The following is a 13,372-nucleotide window of genomic DNA, read 5'->3' on the forward strand; positions in this document are numbered from 1 at the left end:
ATTCCAGACCTTTGCATGTGTTAAGCAAAACCAAGAATAAGCAAGAAAATATGCCATTTGAATTGCGTTCAAAATGTCTTTACAAGTGAAGCAAATTACTTCTGCATGTTCTGGGGCTTTGCAGAGAACAAACAGTGTTCTTCCTTTAATGGGTAAAATTACACAATTTGCTTTTAACAACAGTAAACCAAAATCTGTGGTGGCTTCAGCTAGCTTCATGCTCCCAAGGGCTCCCTTCACGCAGCCCCACACCTGCAGTTTCTGAGCTTTTCAGAGGGACGCGGTGGTCCCCATAGGGTGGCTGTAGCGTGGGCATGAGGGCCAGGAGGGCCAGGAGGGCCAGGAGGGCGCCAGCGGGGCGTGGCCCTTTCCTTTCTCCTTTCCTTTCCTTTCTCCTCTCCTTTCTCCTCTCCTTTCTCCTCTCCTCTCCTCTCTTTTCTCCTCTCCTCTCCTTTCTCCTTTCCTCTCCTTTCCTTTCCTTTCACGTTTCCCTTCTCCAAGCCCTCGCTTCTCTTGCTCACGCGCCGCTGGTTTCTGGGACTAGATGGCTGATTTGCTCCGGTGGAGGCTGGCGGGGCTCAGTGACCAGGTCCCCGGGCTCCCACACGCGGAAGCCACCTTTGAGGCCAAGTATCCTGCAAAGTGCCACCTTTGCAGCCAAGCATCCTGAGGCGCAGGCCAGAGGGTGGGAGCGGGAGGCAGGTCCCGGGAGCGAGCGGCTGCCCCCGGTCTCGGGCCCCAACTTCCCGCGCACCACGCCCGCCGCAGGCGCGTCCCTCCGGCAGGGGGCGCCAGCAAAGGCCTCGCTCTGCCGACCGGGGCGGGCAAGCCGGGGACCCTGCCTCCTGCGCGCCCGTGATCCGCCCCTCGCGCTCGTCCCGGCGGCCGGACGCCCAAGCCCGCGTCTCGGAGTTTCACAGTCTGCCAGAGCCGGAGACCGCGCTGCGGCCAGAGCCGAGCGGCGCATCCAGCCGGGAGAAGAGGCGGACCATAAGTTCCTCGAAAGGGACCAGCTTGCGAGGCGCCCGGGAGAAAGGGCGGCGGACGCGCGGCCGACTGGGGTGGTGGCGCCTGGCCCCCGGCGCCGCGCCGGCCCCCGCGCCCGGCCTCCACGGCTGGCGGCATGGCCCGGGGCCCGGCGCTGCCGCTGCTGTGCGCCCCGGTCGTCTGGGCGGCCGCCGCACTCCTGCTCTTCGCGACCCGGACCTCAGGTACGACCCGTGCGCTAGAGGGGTCTCCTGACTCTAGTCCGTCTCTTTCTTCGCTCCCGGCCCGCGGCCCGCCAGCGGGGCTGCTTCCAATAAGGCGCGCTCCAAGGCCAGCTAAGTGTTTCCAGAGGCCGGGCGGGCGGCGCCGCGGGGAGCCCCTCGGCGGGGTTTTCGGAGGGTCCTGAGTGTGAACGCGGCCAGGCCCCGGGTCCCCAGATGTGGCCCGTGCTTCTAAGGACCTTGACTCGGTCCTCTTCCTTAAGGTTATCCCCGACGCCCCCGTCTATACCGGAGTCCCTCGGGACCCCTGGAAGCGGGTTCCGGACCCCATCGCTTGGTTGAGCCGGGCTTCGGCTTCCCTTTTGTTGGCCCTCCCCCTCCCCCACTGGCAGGAGGTGGCCGAAGCGGCGTATCTTGGGCTCGGGTCGGCAGTCCCTGGGTGGTCTTTGGACTCTTGGGGGCCTGGCCACCTTTGGGACGAGGGACGAGGCCCGCGGCTTGGAGGGACGGGCCCAGCTCCCTGGTGACACTCTCCCCGAGGGGTAACCCCGTCCGTGGGAGACCGTGCGCGGGCTTGGCTGCTTGGACTCCGCTGCACGTAGGACCTGCCTCGAGGTTCACGGGGGGCCAGGAGATACACGCTTGGGGTGCCGAAGGAGGCGGCGGTATCCCGCGCCGTCCAGACCCGGGGAGCTCCCCAGACTGTACGCCGCGCGGCCGGATTCCGGGCACCCTGCCGGGTGGGGGAGGGCGCGATGCCTCGAGGCCGGAGGTTTGCAGGATGAGGTTCAACTCAAGTCCTAAAATGTGAGCCGTCCCCTTACACATAAGTGGGTTTCAGTCTCTCCAACTCCTCGCATTGTACCCCCATCCCTGCATTCTTGCATGCAGGTAAGAATTTAGGGGACCCGCGCGGGAAGGCGCTCGGCTCTGTGTCCTGCTGCCAGCTGCGCGCTCCAGAGACCAGTCCAACGACTCAGGAATGCTGGGCAACCTTTTCTGGGGGTCCTTTGGGTTTAAGCAGATGCTGATTACGCCGGACACTTGTGGTTCCTTAACTTGGGAAGGGGGTTTGCAGTAACGTTGCTTTCCCTTAAAGCGTCTACCGCTTGGGGCGCGCGGCTGAATGGTAAGTTGGTATATTTGAAGTCAGCCAGGGGGATTGTTACAACATCCCTGAGTATTTCTGCACCCCTCCATCTGCAAGAACCCTTCTCCCTTTAGAGCCGGGGGCTCATTTGCAGCGCTGTTAGCCGGGTGGGTGTGGGTAGGGGGTCAGATTCTGGAACTCCACGTGAGGTTGCGTAGCGTGGGCGTGTTGGCCACTCCAGGGTTAGGGGCAGAAATGGGACGGGAGCGGGGTGGGGGATGGGGGCGCGGTTTTAGTTCCATTTTCAGGAGAAGGGTGTGGGGCGGGGAGTTGGAGGTGGGCGATGTGGTAAAGGGTGATGGGTCTGTTGATCACACCGAGGTTGTAAGGAGAACGGGAAAGTGGCTCGCATTTCGGGCGGAGTAGCTTAAACATTACCGTCGTCGTTTCCAGTCGAATTTTAAGAAATCTCTGAGGAACAAAGCAATCCTGTGTCACTTTCGTTAATTTTTGAACCCTGTATGTACGTAATTTTTCCCCCAGTAAAATAATCGTCGTCTCTCTAGGGGAGGGAGTAGGAAAGTTGTTTATAATTCTCCCTCTTCTGGAATTAGCTTAAAAATTCAAAGACTATGATCATATTCAAAATATGAATCAGTTTTACGATTACAGGAGATTTGGGTGTTTGGCATCTTTTCTGCTGTGATGAGGAATCCCTGTAATTTGAGTGTGTTTTATACAAGAAACGTATATTTCAAAAGGACTTATAAGTTCTTATCCTCCCTTTTTATAGAAGGCTCTGTTCCCTAAGGACACAAACCCCTGATTTGGGACCACGTGCCCCTCTTAGGTAGGATAGGCTGGGATTGGAGGTTTGGGGTCTAACCTCCTGCCTCGCCACCCCCCTCCTCTCCCCGCCCCCACCCCCGCCCTGATTTTGACAGTGTAGTGTTTACTTCTGGCCCGGATCCCTGAAGTGATGGTCGTAATAAACAATGATAGTGATCCATTTGGAAGTAAACGAAAACATCTTGAATAAGAAGACTTTGTGGAAAAAGAAAAGTTTTAATGTATGTAGTAAGGCAACATGTTTTTCTTATTACGGCTGTGTACCAAGCAAAGAAGCAGTGCACATTGGAAATGTTTCAGTATTTAGTAGTGAGAACAAGTTTAACCCTCGCGTCTACTTAATAAAGAATGCCATCCTGAGACTTTGAACACTACTGACCTGTATGATATCCAGTGTAAGCTGCCATACAACAAAGCAGTGGGTGACTGCTCAGGGGCTCTAGCCAGTGAGCTGAACTTCCAGTAGCACAATGTGTCATGGTTAGAACACTGTCAAGAATTCTGCTTCACATTTTGCATGCAAAAAAACCCAACTCATCCCATTCATGCAACTCATGCAACGTGAGTTCAAATGTGTGCATTTACCAGGGGTAGTTTTGGTGACAGTGATAGGCAGATTCATGAGGCAATGTGAAATAACTTCTATTTTTATTGGTAAACCTTCTTGCTATTGTGTGGTTGAAGTACAGTTGTAATTGGTACGTATATATCATTGTTTGTTAGGGCATGACTTGCCTTGGTTTACCCTCGGGGATGTTTAAGCCTGGTGGAGTTAAATTTTTATCCTGCCCTTTTCTTAGGAATCTTTTCCCTGAGGTCAGAGGGATGAAAATGCAGGAGTCGGGGAACAGCCTGTCTGACAGGTAGGGAAGATGAATCTACTAAAGGGGATTTCTAAAGCTACATTTCAGCTGGAGAGGTGGCACTTCTTTTTAAAATGTATTCCAGGGAGACCAGGATGTGGAAAATTATCATTATCATTGAAGTGGAACTGGGTGTGAAAGGCTGAGCCTCCCTAATCTGCAGCCCCCAGCCCCCCACCAGTCTGATTAAGTACAGGAAATTTGTGTGCTCTAATTATACTAATTCCAAGTTGTAGTCAGGAAAAAGAAAGTGGGCTACTAAGTGTTACCTGCTCCCCCAACCCTGAGGTTTATAACCATCTTCTAATGCCAGAGGTCTTTGGTGTTTATCTGGCCCATTTCCTGGGAACTTGGAGGGGGACCTGTGCCCCACCCCCATTCCTGTGGTTGCCACGTGGAGAAGGGCTGGCTGCCAAGCTTTGGGTTTACTCTGCTCTGTCCCACGAGGAAGGGGGTGTCCTTACAGGTTGTGACTCTGTCCCTGGTAAAGAAAGTTGTCATTAAGATATTTCCTTCTTTAGGGACCTTGTAGGCAGCAATGACCACCAAGTGGATTCCGTGAATATAATGCCTGAAAGGTTTCAAAGTAAAATAATGGGGGAATTACTTTCCAGAGGAAGCATTCAGTGCCAGTTAAGCCTGCATTTTGTGTGGCCATTAGCAATTTCATGAAAGGACTATTGGGCTAAAAGGACTTGTTCTGAAAACATTGCTTCTCAGTGACCCTTTGAATTCTTTGGTTTTGTGTTGTTTGACTGCAGCACTGTAACAGAAATGTTAGTTCACTAGCAGTAGGGGCTCCTTGAGTTTTGAAGTAAAAATCTAAGCCAAACAAGGAGTTTGGCTCATTAATGATGGCTGTGCTGGCTGGGTTTGCACCACCCTCCCCTTTCTAGTATGTATTTATTTGGTTTGGTCGAGGAGTTTGCCAAACTGGAAATAAGGGTGGGATGATTGTGCCTGAATGTGCAGCTGTCGTAAAATACGCCTGGAGTGTGATCTGCTTAAAATCATATTAACAGAGTGGTCAAGGAATTGTTGAATAATGCTGGAAATTTTCAGAAAGCTTTGCAAAGATGGAATTGTGTTGGTTTGGTTAGCACCATGGTTGGGATTTCTGGCCTTTTATTTTTTATAAGTTCTATCTCTGAAGGAACCAAAAAATTCAAGGCCAAAGGGAAGGAAATAATTACAGAAAAATTTAGCTTAATTAGAATAAGTGATTTGTCCTCTCCAAAGTCTTAAGTTCCAGTGGGAGGTGGTGTGTGTGTGTCTTTAATTGTCCTTGGAATAAGCTTCAGTAAGCACTCTGTCACTTTTGTGTTGTTACTTGGGGGGAGTGTAGCTGCTGCTTCAAGTATCCCTCCTCCCCTCCCCTGGAGTGGGGGAGGGTTTCCCCAACTCTCAAATGTTCCTGCATAATGGATTCCACACCCCGACCTCCTGGATGGCCCGTTAACCAGCCTCTATCTAAACAGGAGTGTGAGAGGAGGGAGGGGGATGTGAGTGTGAGAGGTTGGATAGAAATCCTCACCGGAAACTTGTGTGTCCTCACCGGAAACTTGTGTGGTGGGCTATAGCAGCCTCTAAGCACAATAGCTGTTTAGGTTAAAGTTAATTGAACTGAACGCACTAGTTGTATTTCATTAGTTGCAAGTGGTAGTTGGCTGATGTCACTGTGGGGAGCTCTTGCAGAGTGTTAGAGGGAAGGGAGAAAATAGGATGGAGGACAGGAGTGGTCAACTGGCAAGTTGTGAATGTGCTTACTTTTACAAAAAGAAAACGCGTTTGTAGAAACTAAAAGGGTAATTGGCTACTCAGACCTTTATTAACCCACTTGCATAAAATACATTATTATGTATATGTAAAAAAAAAAGAGACCCTTTTAACCACTGTTAAATGTATATTTCAGTGGCCTTAAGTATATTCACATTGTTCTGATTCCGTAACTACCACCCATCTTCAGAACTTTTTTTCTTTTCCCCAACTGAAACTCTGTCCGCATTGAACACTAATTACCAATCCTTCTCCCCCTTCCCAGCACCGTTCCTTCTACTTTCTATCTGTATGAGTCTGCTTGCTCTGGGGACCTCATAGAAGTGGAATCAAAGTATATTTGTTTTTTTGTGTCTAACTCAGCACAGTGTTTTTAACATTCATTTGTATGAAGCATGTGCCAGTACATTTTTTTAAGGCTGAATAAAACTGCATTGTGTACACACCCCCGTCCCCCATATTTATAGCATTTTGTTTTTCTATCTATTGGTAGACATTTTGGTTGCTTCCACCATTTGGGTGTTGTGAAGAATGCTATTATGAAAGTGTCTTAGTCCTGCTTTCAGTTGTTTTGGGTATTTACACAGAGGAGGAATTGCTGGATTATATGGTAGCTCTATATCTACTTTTTTGAGCAACCATCATACTGCCAGCAGTAGTTATTTTCTGTTTTATTGATACTAGACATAATGAGTATGAAGTTGTATCTCATTTGCTTTTGATTTGCCTTTCTCTAACAACTAGTGGTACTGAGCATCTTTTCAAATTATCTGTATGTATTTCATGGCTGTTTGTATATATATTTGGAGAAATGTCTCCAAATCCTTTGCCCATTTTAAAAATCAGATTTCTATTGGTTGAATTATAGGATTTCTATATATTCTGGATATTAACTCCTTATATGGTATATGATTTACATATATTTCAATGTTTTCTCCCATTCTGTGGGTTGCCTTTTTACTTTGTCGATAAAGTCCTTTAATGCACAAAATTGTTTAATTTTAATGAATCAAATTTATCTATTTTTTTCTTGTTTTACCTGTGCTTTTGGTGTCATATGCAAAAAAAAAAAATTACTAAGTCTAAAGTCATGAAGTTTTTCCCTCATTTTTTCTCCTAAAAGTTTGTTGTTTTAGCTCTTCTGTTTAGGTTCTTAACCCATTTTGAGTTAATTTTTGTATATTGTGTAAGGTAGTGGTCCAATTTCATTCTTTTGCATTGGATATCCAGTTTTCCAAGCACCCTTTGTTGAAAAGACTGTCCTTTCTCCATTGAATGTTTTTGCTGCCCTTCTCATTTGCTACATATGTAGGTTGTTTTGGCTATTTGGGAGCCCCTGAAATTCCATATGAAGTTTAGAAGGATTTTCTATATCTGCAAAAAATGTCATTGGGATTTTGATAAGGATTGCACTGAATCTGTAGATGGCTTTGAGTAGTATAGACATCTTAACAAGTCTCCCAGTCCACAAACACGGGTGTCTGTCTGTTACTTAGATCTTTAATTTCTCTCAGTGTTTTGTAGTTTCCAGTGTACAAGTCTCTCACCCACTTGATTAGATTTTTTCCTAAGTATGTTTTTCTCTTTGATGCTGTTGTGAGTGAAAATGTTTTCTGAATTTCCTTTTTGGATTGTTCTTTTGTTACTGTATAGAAATGCAACTGATCTTTGGCAGTTGGTTTTGTATAATGCAATTTTGCTGAATTTGTTTATTAGCTGAAATAGAATTTTTGTGAATCAATATGTAACATCATGCCATCAGTTAAGAGAAATAATTTTACTTCTTTCTGATTTTGGATGCCTCATTTCTTTCGTTCTTTTCTTCTTCTTCTTCTTCTTCTTCTTCTTCTTTCTTCTTCTTTCTTCTTCTTTCTTCTTCTCCCTTCTTCTTCTCCCTTCTTCTTCCCCCTTCTTCTTCTCCCTTCTCCTTCTCCCTTCTCCTTCTCCCTTCTTCTTCTCCCTTCTTCTTCTCCTTCGTCTTCTCCTTCTTCTTCTCCTTCTTCTCCTCCCTCTCCTCCTCCCCCTCCTCCCCCCGCTCCTTCTCGTTCTCCTTCTTCTTCTTCTTCTTCTTTTTTTTGCTTAATTGCTTTGTCTAGAACTTCCAGTGTTTAGTAGAAGTGGTGAAAGTGGACGTCCTTGTCTTGTTCCTATCTTAGAGGAAAAGCTTTCAGCTTTCGCCATTGAGTATCATGTTATTTGTGGGCTTGTCATATATGGCTGTTTTTTATGTTAAGGTAGTTTCTTTCTATTCTTAGTTTAGTCATATATTTTTTTGTATAGTTTTGACTTTTGGAACATGCAAATGTCTGCATGTTCAGAAATAATATTAATTCATTAACGATGGTGGGAAGTTAAAACTGAATGCAAACAAATAAATAATCCCAAGTATATTGCAAATGAATAATGTAACTGTGCTGTCAGTGGACAAAAGAAACCTAGTTCAAGTGAATGTGGACTGAGTCCATTGACTATATATCCTCAGTCTGGATTAAAAACAACCAACCTGATAACAGATCTCGTCCTCTTAGTGGGTTTGTTTTTCCCAGTGGTAAGGGTGGAAGAATTCCGAAACCATTTTGTGAATTGTGGGATAGGTCAAGTGAGAGATGTGTTGATAACGTTAGAGCCAGGATTCCCACTGTGGAAGAAGGGAGATACAAATTTGGAAAGAAGGAAGGCAGGGAGCAACCCAGAGGGGCTGGATTGGAATTGGTCAGATTCATGATTTCATATACCCATATTCATATATATATATATATATATATATACATATATTCATATAGTAGGTATGTGTTAAGATATATAATAGTATGTTAAGATTATAATTCATAATTTTTTAAATATATTTTTTCCTACACATAACAGTTATTTCCTAGCCCCCTTGTTAGCCATGAGCTCTTAGTGCCCAGATCTTGATTACTAAATACTGCCGCACATTAAAAGAACTATCATGCATTGAAGAAATGACTGGTACAGGTTCAGGACATGAAAAAAATACAAGATGAGTCAGGAGCATGCTCTTGTGATAGGAAGTAAGTGATCAAAACCAAAAAAGGAACATATCAAAAATACAAGTGTCAAGTTGGAGGAGTTCCAGTGGTCAAATCTGGGAAAATTTAAGCATCAAGTTAATAAGGGCAAGCATAGATTATATATGGAACAAAACAAATTATGATAAGTAAATAAGTAATTAATTACATGTATTAGTTAATTTCCCAGGGTTGGCCTAACAAAGTACTACAAAGTGGGTGACAAAATGAGAGAAAACGATTTTCCAGCAGTTCTGGAGGCTCAAAGTCCAAAATCAAGGTGTCAGTAGTGCATGCTCTCCCCAAAGGCCATGAGGGAGAATCTGCTTTGTCTCTTCAGTTCCTGGTGCCTCCTGGCAATCCTGCGCTTGTGGCAGCGTCACACCAGTCTCCACTCCTGCTTCACATGGCTCTCTCCTCTGTGTGAGTCTGTGTTCCCTCCAGCTCTTGTAAAAGCAGCAGTCATTGTAGTTAGGCCCATTTCAAAGCCAGGATGGTTTCATCTCCGGATCCTTAACTCGTTACTGCTGCAAAGACTATTTCCAAATAAGGTCACATTTGACATTCTGGGTGGGTATGAATTTTGGGGGCACATTGTTTAATTCACAGTATTACATAAATAAATGGAAGCAGGGGGAGGTGTAGAGAAGCCACTTTCTTATTTATTTGTTTGTTTATTTTTTAGAAAGTGGGGAAGGGAGGGGCAAAAAGAGAGAGAGAAATATCGATGTGAGAGAGAAGTATTTATCTGTTGCCTCTCATATGCACCCTGACTGGGAACCGACCCTGCAACCCACGCATGTGCCCTGACAGAATAGAACTGGCAACCTTTCACTTTGCCGGATCATACCCAACCGAACCACAATGGTCAGGGTGAGAAGCCTTTTTCTATCAACAGAATGCCAACTAATTAATGTGAAGCGACTTGGAACACTCACATTTGTGACAATAATTGTACAAGTGGGTTTGGGCAGGAATCATCTGTGAATGCTGACTTTAATTGAAGAGGTCCCTGCTGGACAGGGCGTAGGAATGTTCATGGCTTTTGGTATTTCCCCACAGTTAATGACTGTAGATGGAGAAGCCAGACGTCACCTTAACTGGGTGGCCAAGGCTCACACTATTGTGTGGACGGGGGATGCAGTCCTTCTAAGAAGGACGTCTCTTAGATACCATTCCAGCGGGGGCAGCAGAGCCAGAATCTGATGGAGACACAAACCAGCAGGCCCAGGTAAAGGGGCATTTCATGAAACAACTGGCTGTAGTGAAGGACAGACTTGGCTAAGGAATGGGCCACAGGACGAGCCAGCCATGGGCAGAGTGAGATTCCAGGTGGACCTACACTAGAGTGAGGAGGACACGCCAATGGCCATTGTAACCTCTGATGAAACTGCATGTGGACGTTTGTTATACAAAAATGTTGTCAAAGTTAACACTCCTGAATTTGTTAATTGTACAGAGGTTCTGTTGGAGCAGGCTCTTGCTCTCAGGATGTACATACTGGGTGTTAAAGGATAAAGGACATGATGTCTGCAGTCTCCTCTTAGATAGTTCAGAATGAAACCCTGTGTGGGTACAGAGAGAGAATGATAAAGCACATGGGGTGAAATGTGAAAAATTAATGAATTTAGGTGAAGAGTGTGGAGACATTTTATGCATTTATCTTGCTATTTTTATGTGAATTTGAAATTTCGAAATACAGAACTTAAAATTGTTCAGTGATGCAAATGTGTGCCTATAGCCAGTGGAATCAATAATAGAGTTGAGCAAATTCTCTTAGAAGACTCAAATGGTTATAATTTATTGGAAATGATATCAGACCTCACACAGGGATGGGGAGGGTGAGATCCACCTGCCTTCTAGGCCAGACAATTTTATTGACAGGACTGAAAATTGCCAAGTCTTAGTCTAGTGTCTGGATTGCCAGAACATCTGACATGTTTTTCCTTAGCTTTAATTATAGAAGACTTCAAACATATGTAAAATTAGACTAGTACTGTGAACCTCTACATATTTTTCATCCAACTTCAATAGTTATCATGTCCTGTTAATTTTGTTTCATGCCCTCTGGCTCACTTAATGAGCCCTAGACAAGCCTTAGTTTTAAATGGAAACACTTAAGCATGAATGGTAAGGACTATTCCACCCAATTGCAGTGCTGTTATCAGGGGCATTATAGGCAAGTGTTATTCAATACCCAGGCACGGCTGGCTTTACCAGCTCTCTGGAAAATGGCCTTTATTCTGGAAAATGGCCTTTATACTGGAAAATGGCCTTTATACTTGGTCTGTTTGCAGCAGTGGGAGCCAGGCAAGGTGTACCCACAAAGATTGGTTTTTACCATTGGAGCAACCTTCAGTCAGACCCCAGGGATCCTGTTGGGCCTGCAGCTTTGCATTCCAGCAGGTGCCTGTGCTGCTTCTCTGCCTTCCCAAGGCTGCTGGCGGGGCTGGAGCCTGGTGCATAGGCCCATGTAGAGGTGGGGCGGGGGCGGGGGGGGGGGCGCGGTGCACAGGGAGGGCCCATCAAGCTTTATCTAATCCAGCCCAGTCCCAGTCCCTTCATTCTGGACCGCTCTTTCGGGATATGCCCTATTGCCTCTACCACTCCCAGGAGAGTTGCCTTGCAGTGGCCTGTGTGGAGTGAGTCATTCTCCATCATTCTCAGTGCCCTGGGCTTATTAAAACCAAAGATACTGAGTCTAGAAAGGGAGGGAGGAAGACATTTTAGCTTTCAGGTGTTTACTGCCTCCCTCCTCCTTTTCAACAACAAAAGACTCAGTTTTATGCTTCCCAGTATGGAGAGTTTGGAACATATAGGGTAGATGAAGGAGCTTTGTGAAGAATTTATAAGATAAATAACAAAAATAAGTGCCCCAATTAAAAGAGGAGCACAGGGTACAGCAGGTAGTTTGCAGAACAAGTATAAAAGGGCAAAAGTTTAGGAAAAGAAGTTGGGCTTATTAGGATTTAAGAAAGTGCAGATTGTGACAATAAATCCATTGTTTTTCTGACTGAGTTTTGGGTAAAGTCAGTGGGTAAGGAGACGTGTAATAATAATGTAATAACTATGGTGTCAGCTGGATACTAGACTTATTGTGGTGATCACTTCATAAGGTACATAAACGCTGACTCACTATATTATATACCTAAAATTAATATAATATTGTATGCCAACTATAACTAAAAAAAAAAGTAAAATGTAAGGTGGAGGGTGTTCCAAAGGTACAAACTCCCCAGTTGTAAGTACTCAGGATATAATATACAAAATGACGTCTGTAGCTAATGCTGCTGTATGAGATATAGGAAAGTTGTTAAGAGAGTAAATTTTAAGAGTTCTCATCACAAGGAAATTTTTTTTTTTGATTTTTCTTTTTATTGTATCTATATGGGATGATGGGTGATAGCTAAACTTATTGTGGTAATAATTTCACAATACATGTAATTCAAACCATTATGCAGTACAGCTTAAACTTACCAGTGATATATGTCAATTATAATCCCAATAAAAATGCAAAAGAATTAAAAAAAATAATTTACAGGTTCAAATTTTTATGGCTTTTAAGATGGATGTTCATTGTTCTTACTTGGTTTTTATAAAGAGAATATTATATTTTTTTTCTTAAGAATATCTTGACCTAACCTAATTTTCTCTTGACTTATGTTTACTACCTCTCAAGTTCTGTAGGATGATAAGGTTTTATCCAAGTCAGCAGGTATTATTTTTGTTGTTGTTTTTATGACTATTCCCCAAAATATGTTTGTAGTCCGCATTACATTCTTTTCAATAGTACAAAAGGGTGATTACTTGCCCTACTGATTCCACTTGCTATTTTGTAATACATATTAAATATAAAAGTAACTTTAAAAATATATGTAGTATACTTTTTCAGAGGTATTAAGCAAGGGCATGAACAAGGGCACCAGCCTATGCATCAAGCAGGATCTGCTTTGTATATTTTTATTTTTTAATTTATAAATCATGTTTATTCTACTACAGTTTGTCTCAATTTTTTCCCCCTTTACCCCCCCTCCACCCATCCCACCCCCACCCCCCACTCCCACAGTCAATTCCCACACTGTTTTCCGTGTCCATGGGTCATTCATACTGGTTCTTTGTCTAGTCCCTTCCCCTTCTTTCCACCATTGTCCTCTTTCCCCATCCCCTCTGGTCACTTTCAGTCTGCTCCATGTTTACGTGCCTATGGTTTATTTTGATCGTTTGTTTATTTTGTTGAATAGAGTCCACTTATAGGTGAGATCATATGGTATTTGTCTTTCATCTACTGGCTTATTTCAATTAGCTTAATATTCTTCACTTCCATCCATGTTGTCACAAAAAGTAGGAGTTCCATCTCTCTCTCTCTCTCTCTTTCTCTCTTTATGCAGATTGATTTTATTTTTTTAAATGTCAAAGTTAATTATAAAATATTAAAAAATTTAAAATCATTATAAAGTCTCAGCAATTAAACCAACATTACACCAGCACAGAAATAGTCAAGTAGATCAATGAAACATAATGAGCATTGTAGAGACAAATGTATCTATCTGTCTAACA

At 44.4% G+C, this 13,372-nt stretch overlaps 1 protein-coding gene across 1 annotated transcript in view; it reads left to right on the forward strand.

Moving 5' to 3' along the window:
- The first annotated feature begins 1,123 nt into the window (after positions 1-1,123).
- The window catches only part of ROR2 (receptor tyrosine kinase like orphan receptor 2), a 197,374-nt gene continuing 185,125 nt past the window's right edge, over positions 1,124-13,372 (forward strand). The window contains exon 1 of the mRNA XM_054588032.1: positions 1,124-1,211. Coding sequence (XP_054444007.1) covers positions 1,124-1,211 — 88 coding nt within the window. The remainder of the gene's footprint in view (positions 1,212-13,372) is intronic.

The sequence above is a fragment of the Pteronotus mesoamericanus genome, unplaced genomic scaffold (genome assembly GCF_021234165.1).
Source record: "Pteronotus mesoamericanus isolate MK-2021 breed Mesoamerican mustached bat unplaced genomic scaffold, CSHL_Meso_final scaffold_125, whole genome shotgun sequence".
Lineage (NCBI taxonomy): Eukaryota > Metazoa > Chordata > Mammalia > Chiroptera > Mormoopidae > Pteronotus > Pteronotus mesoamericanus.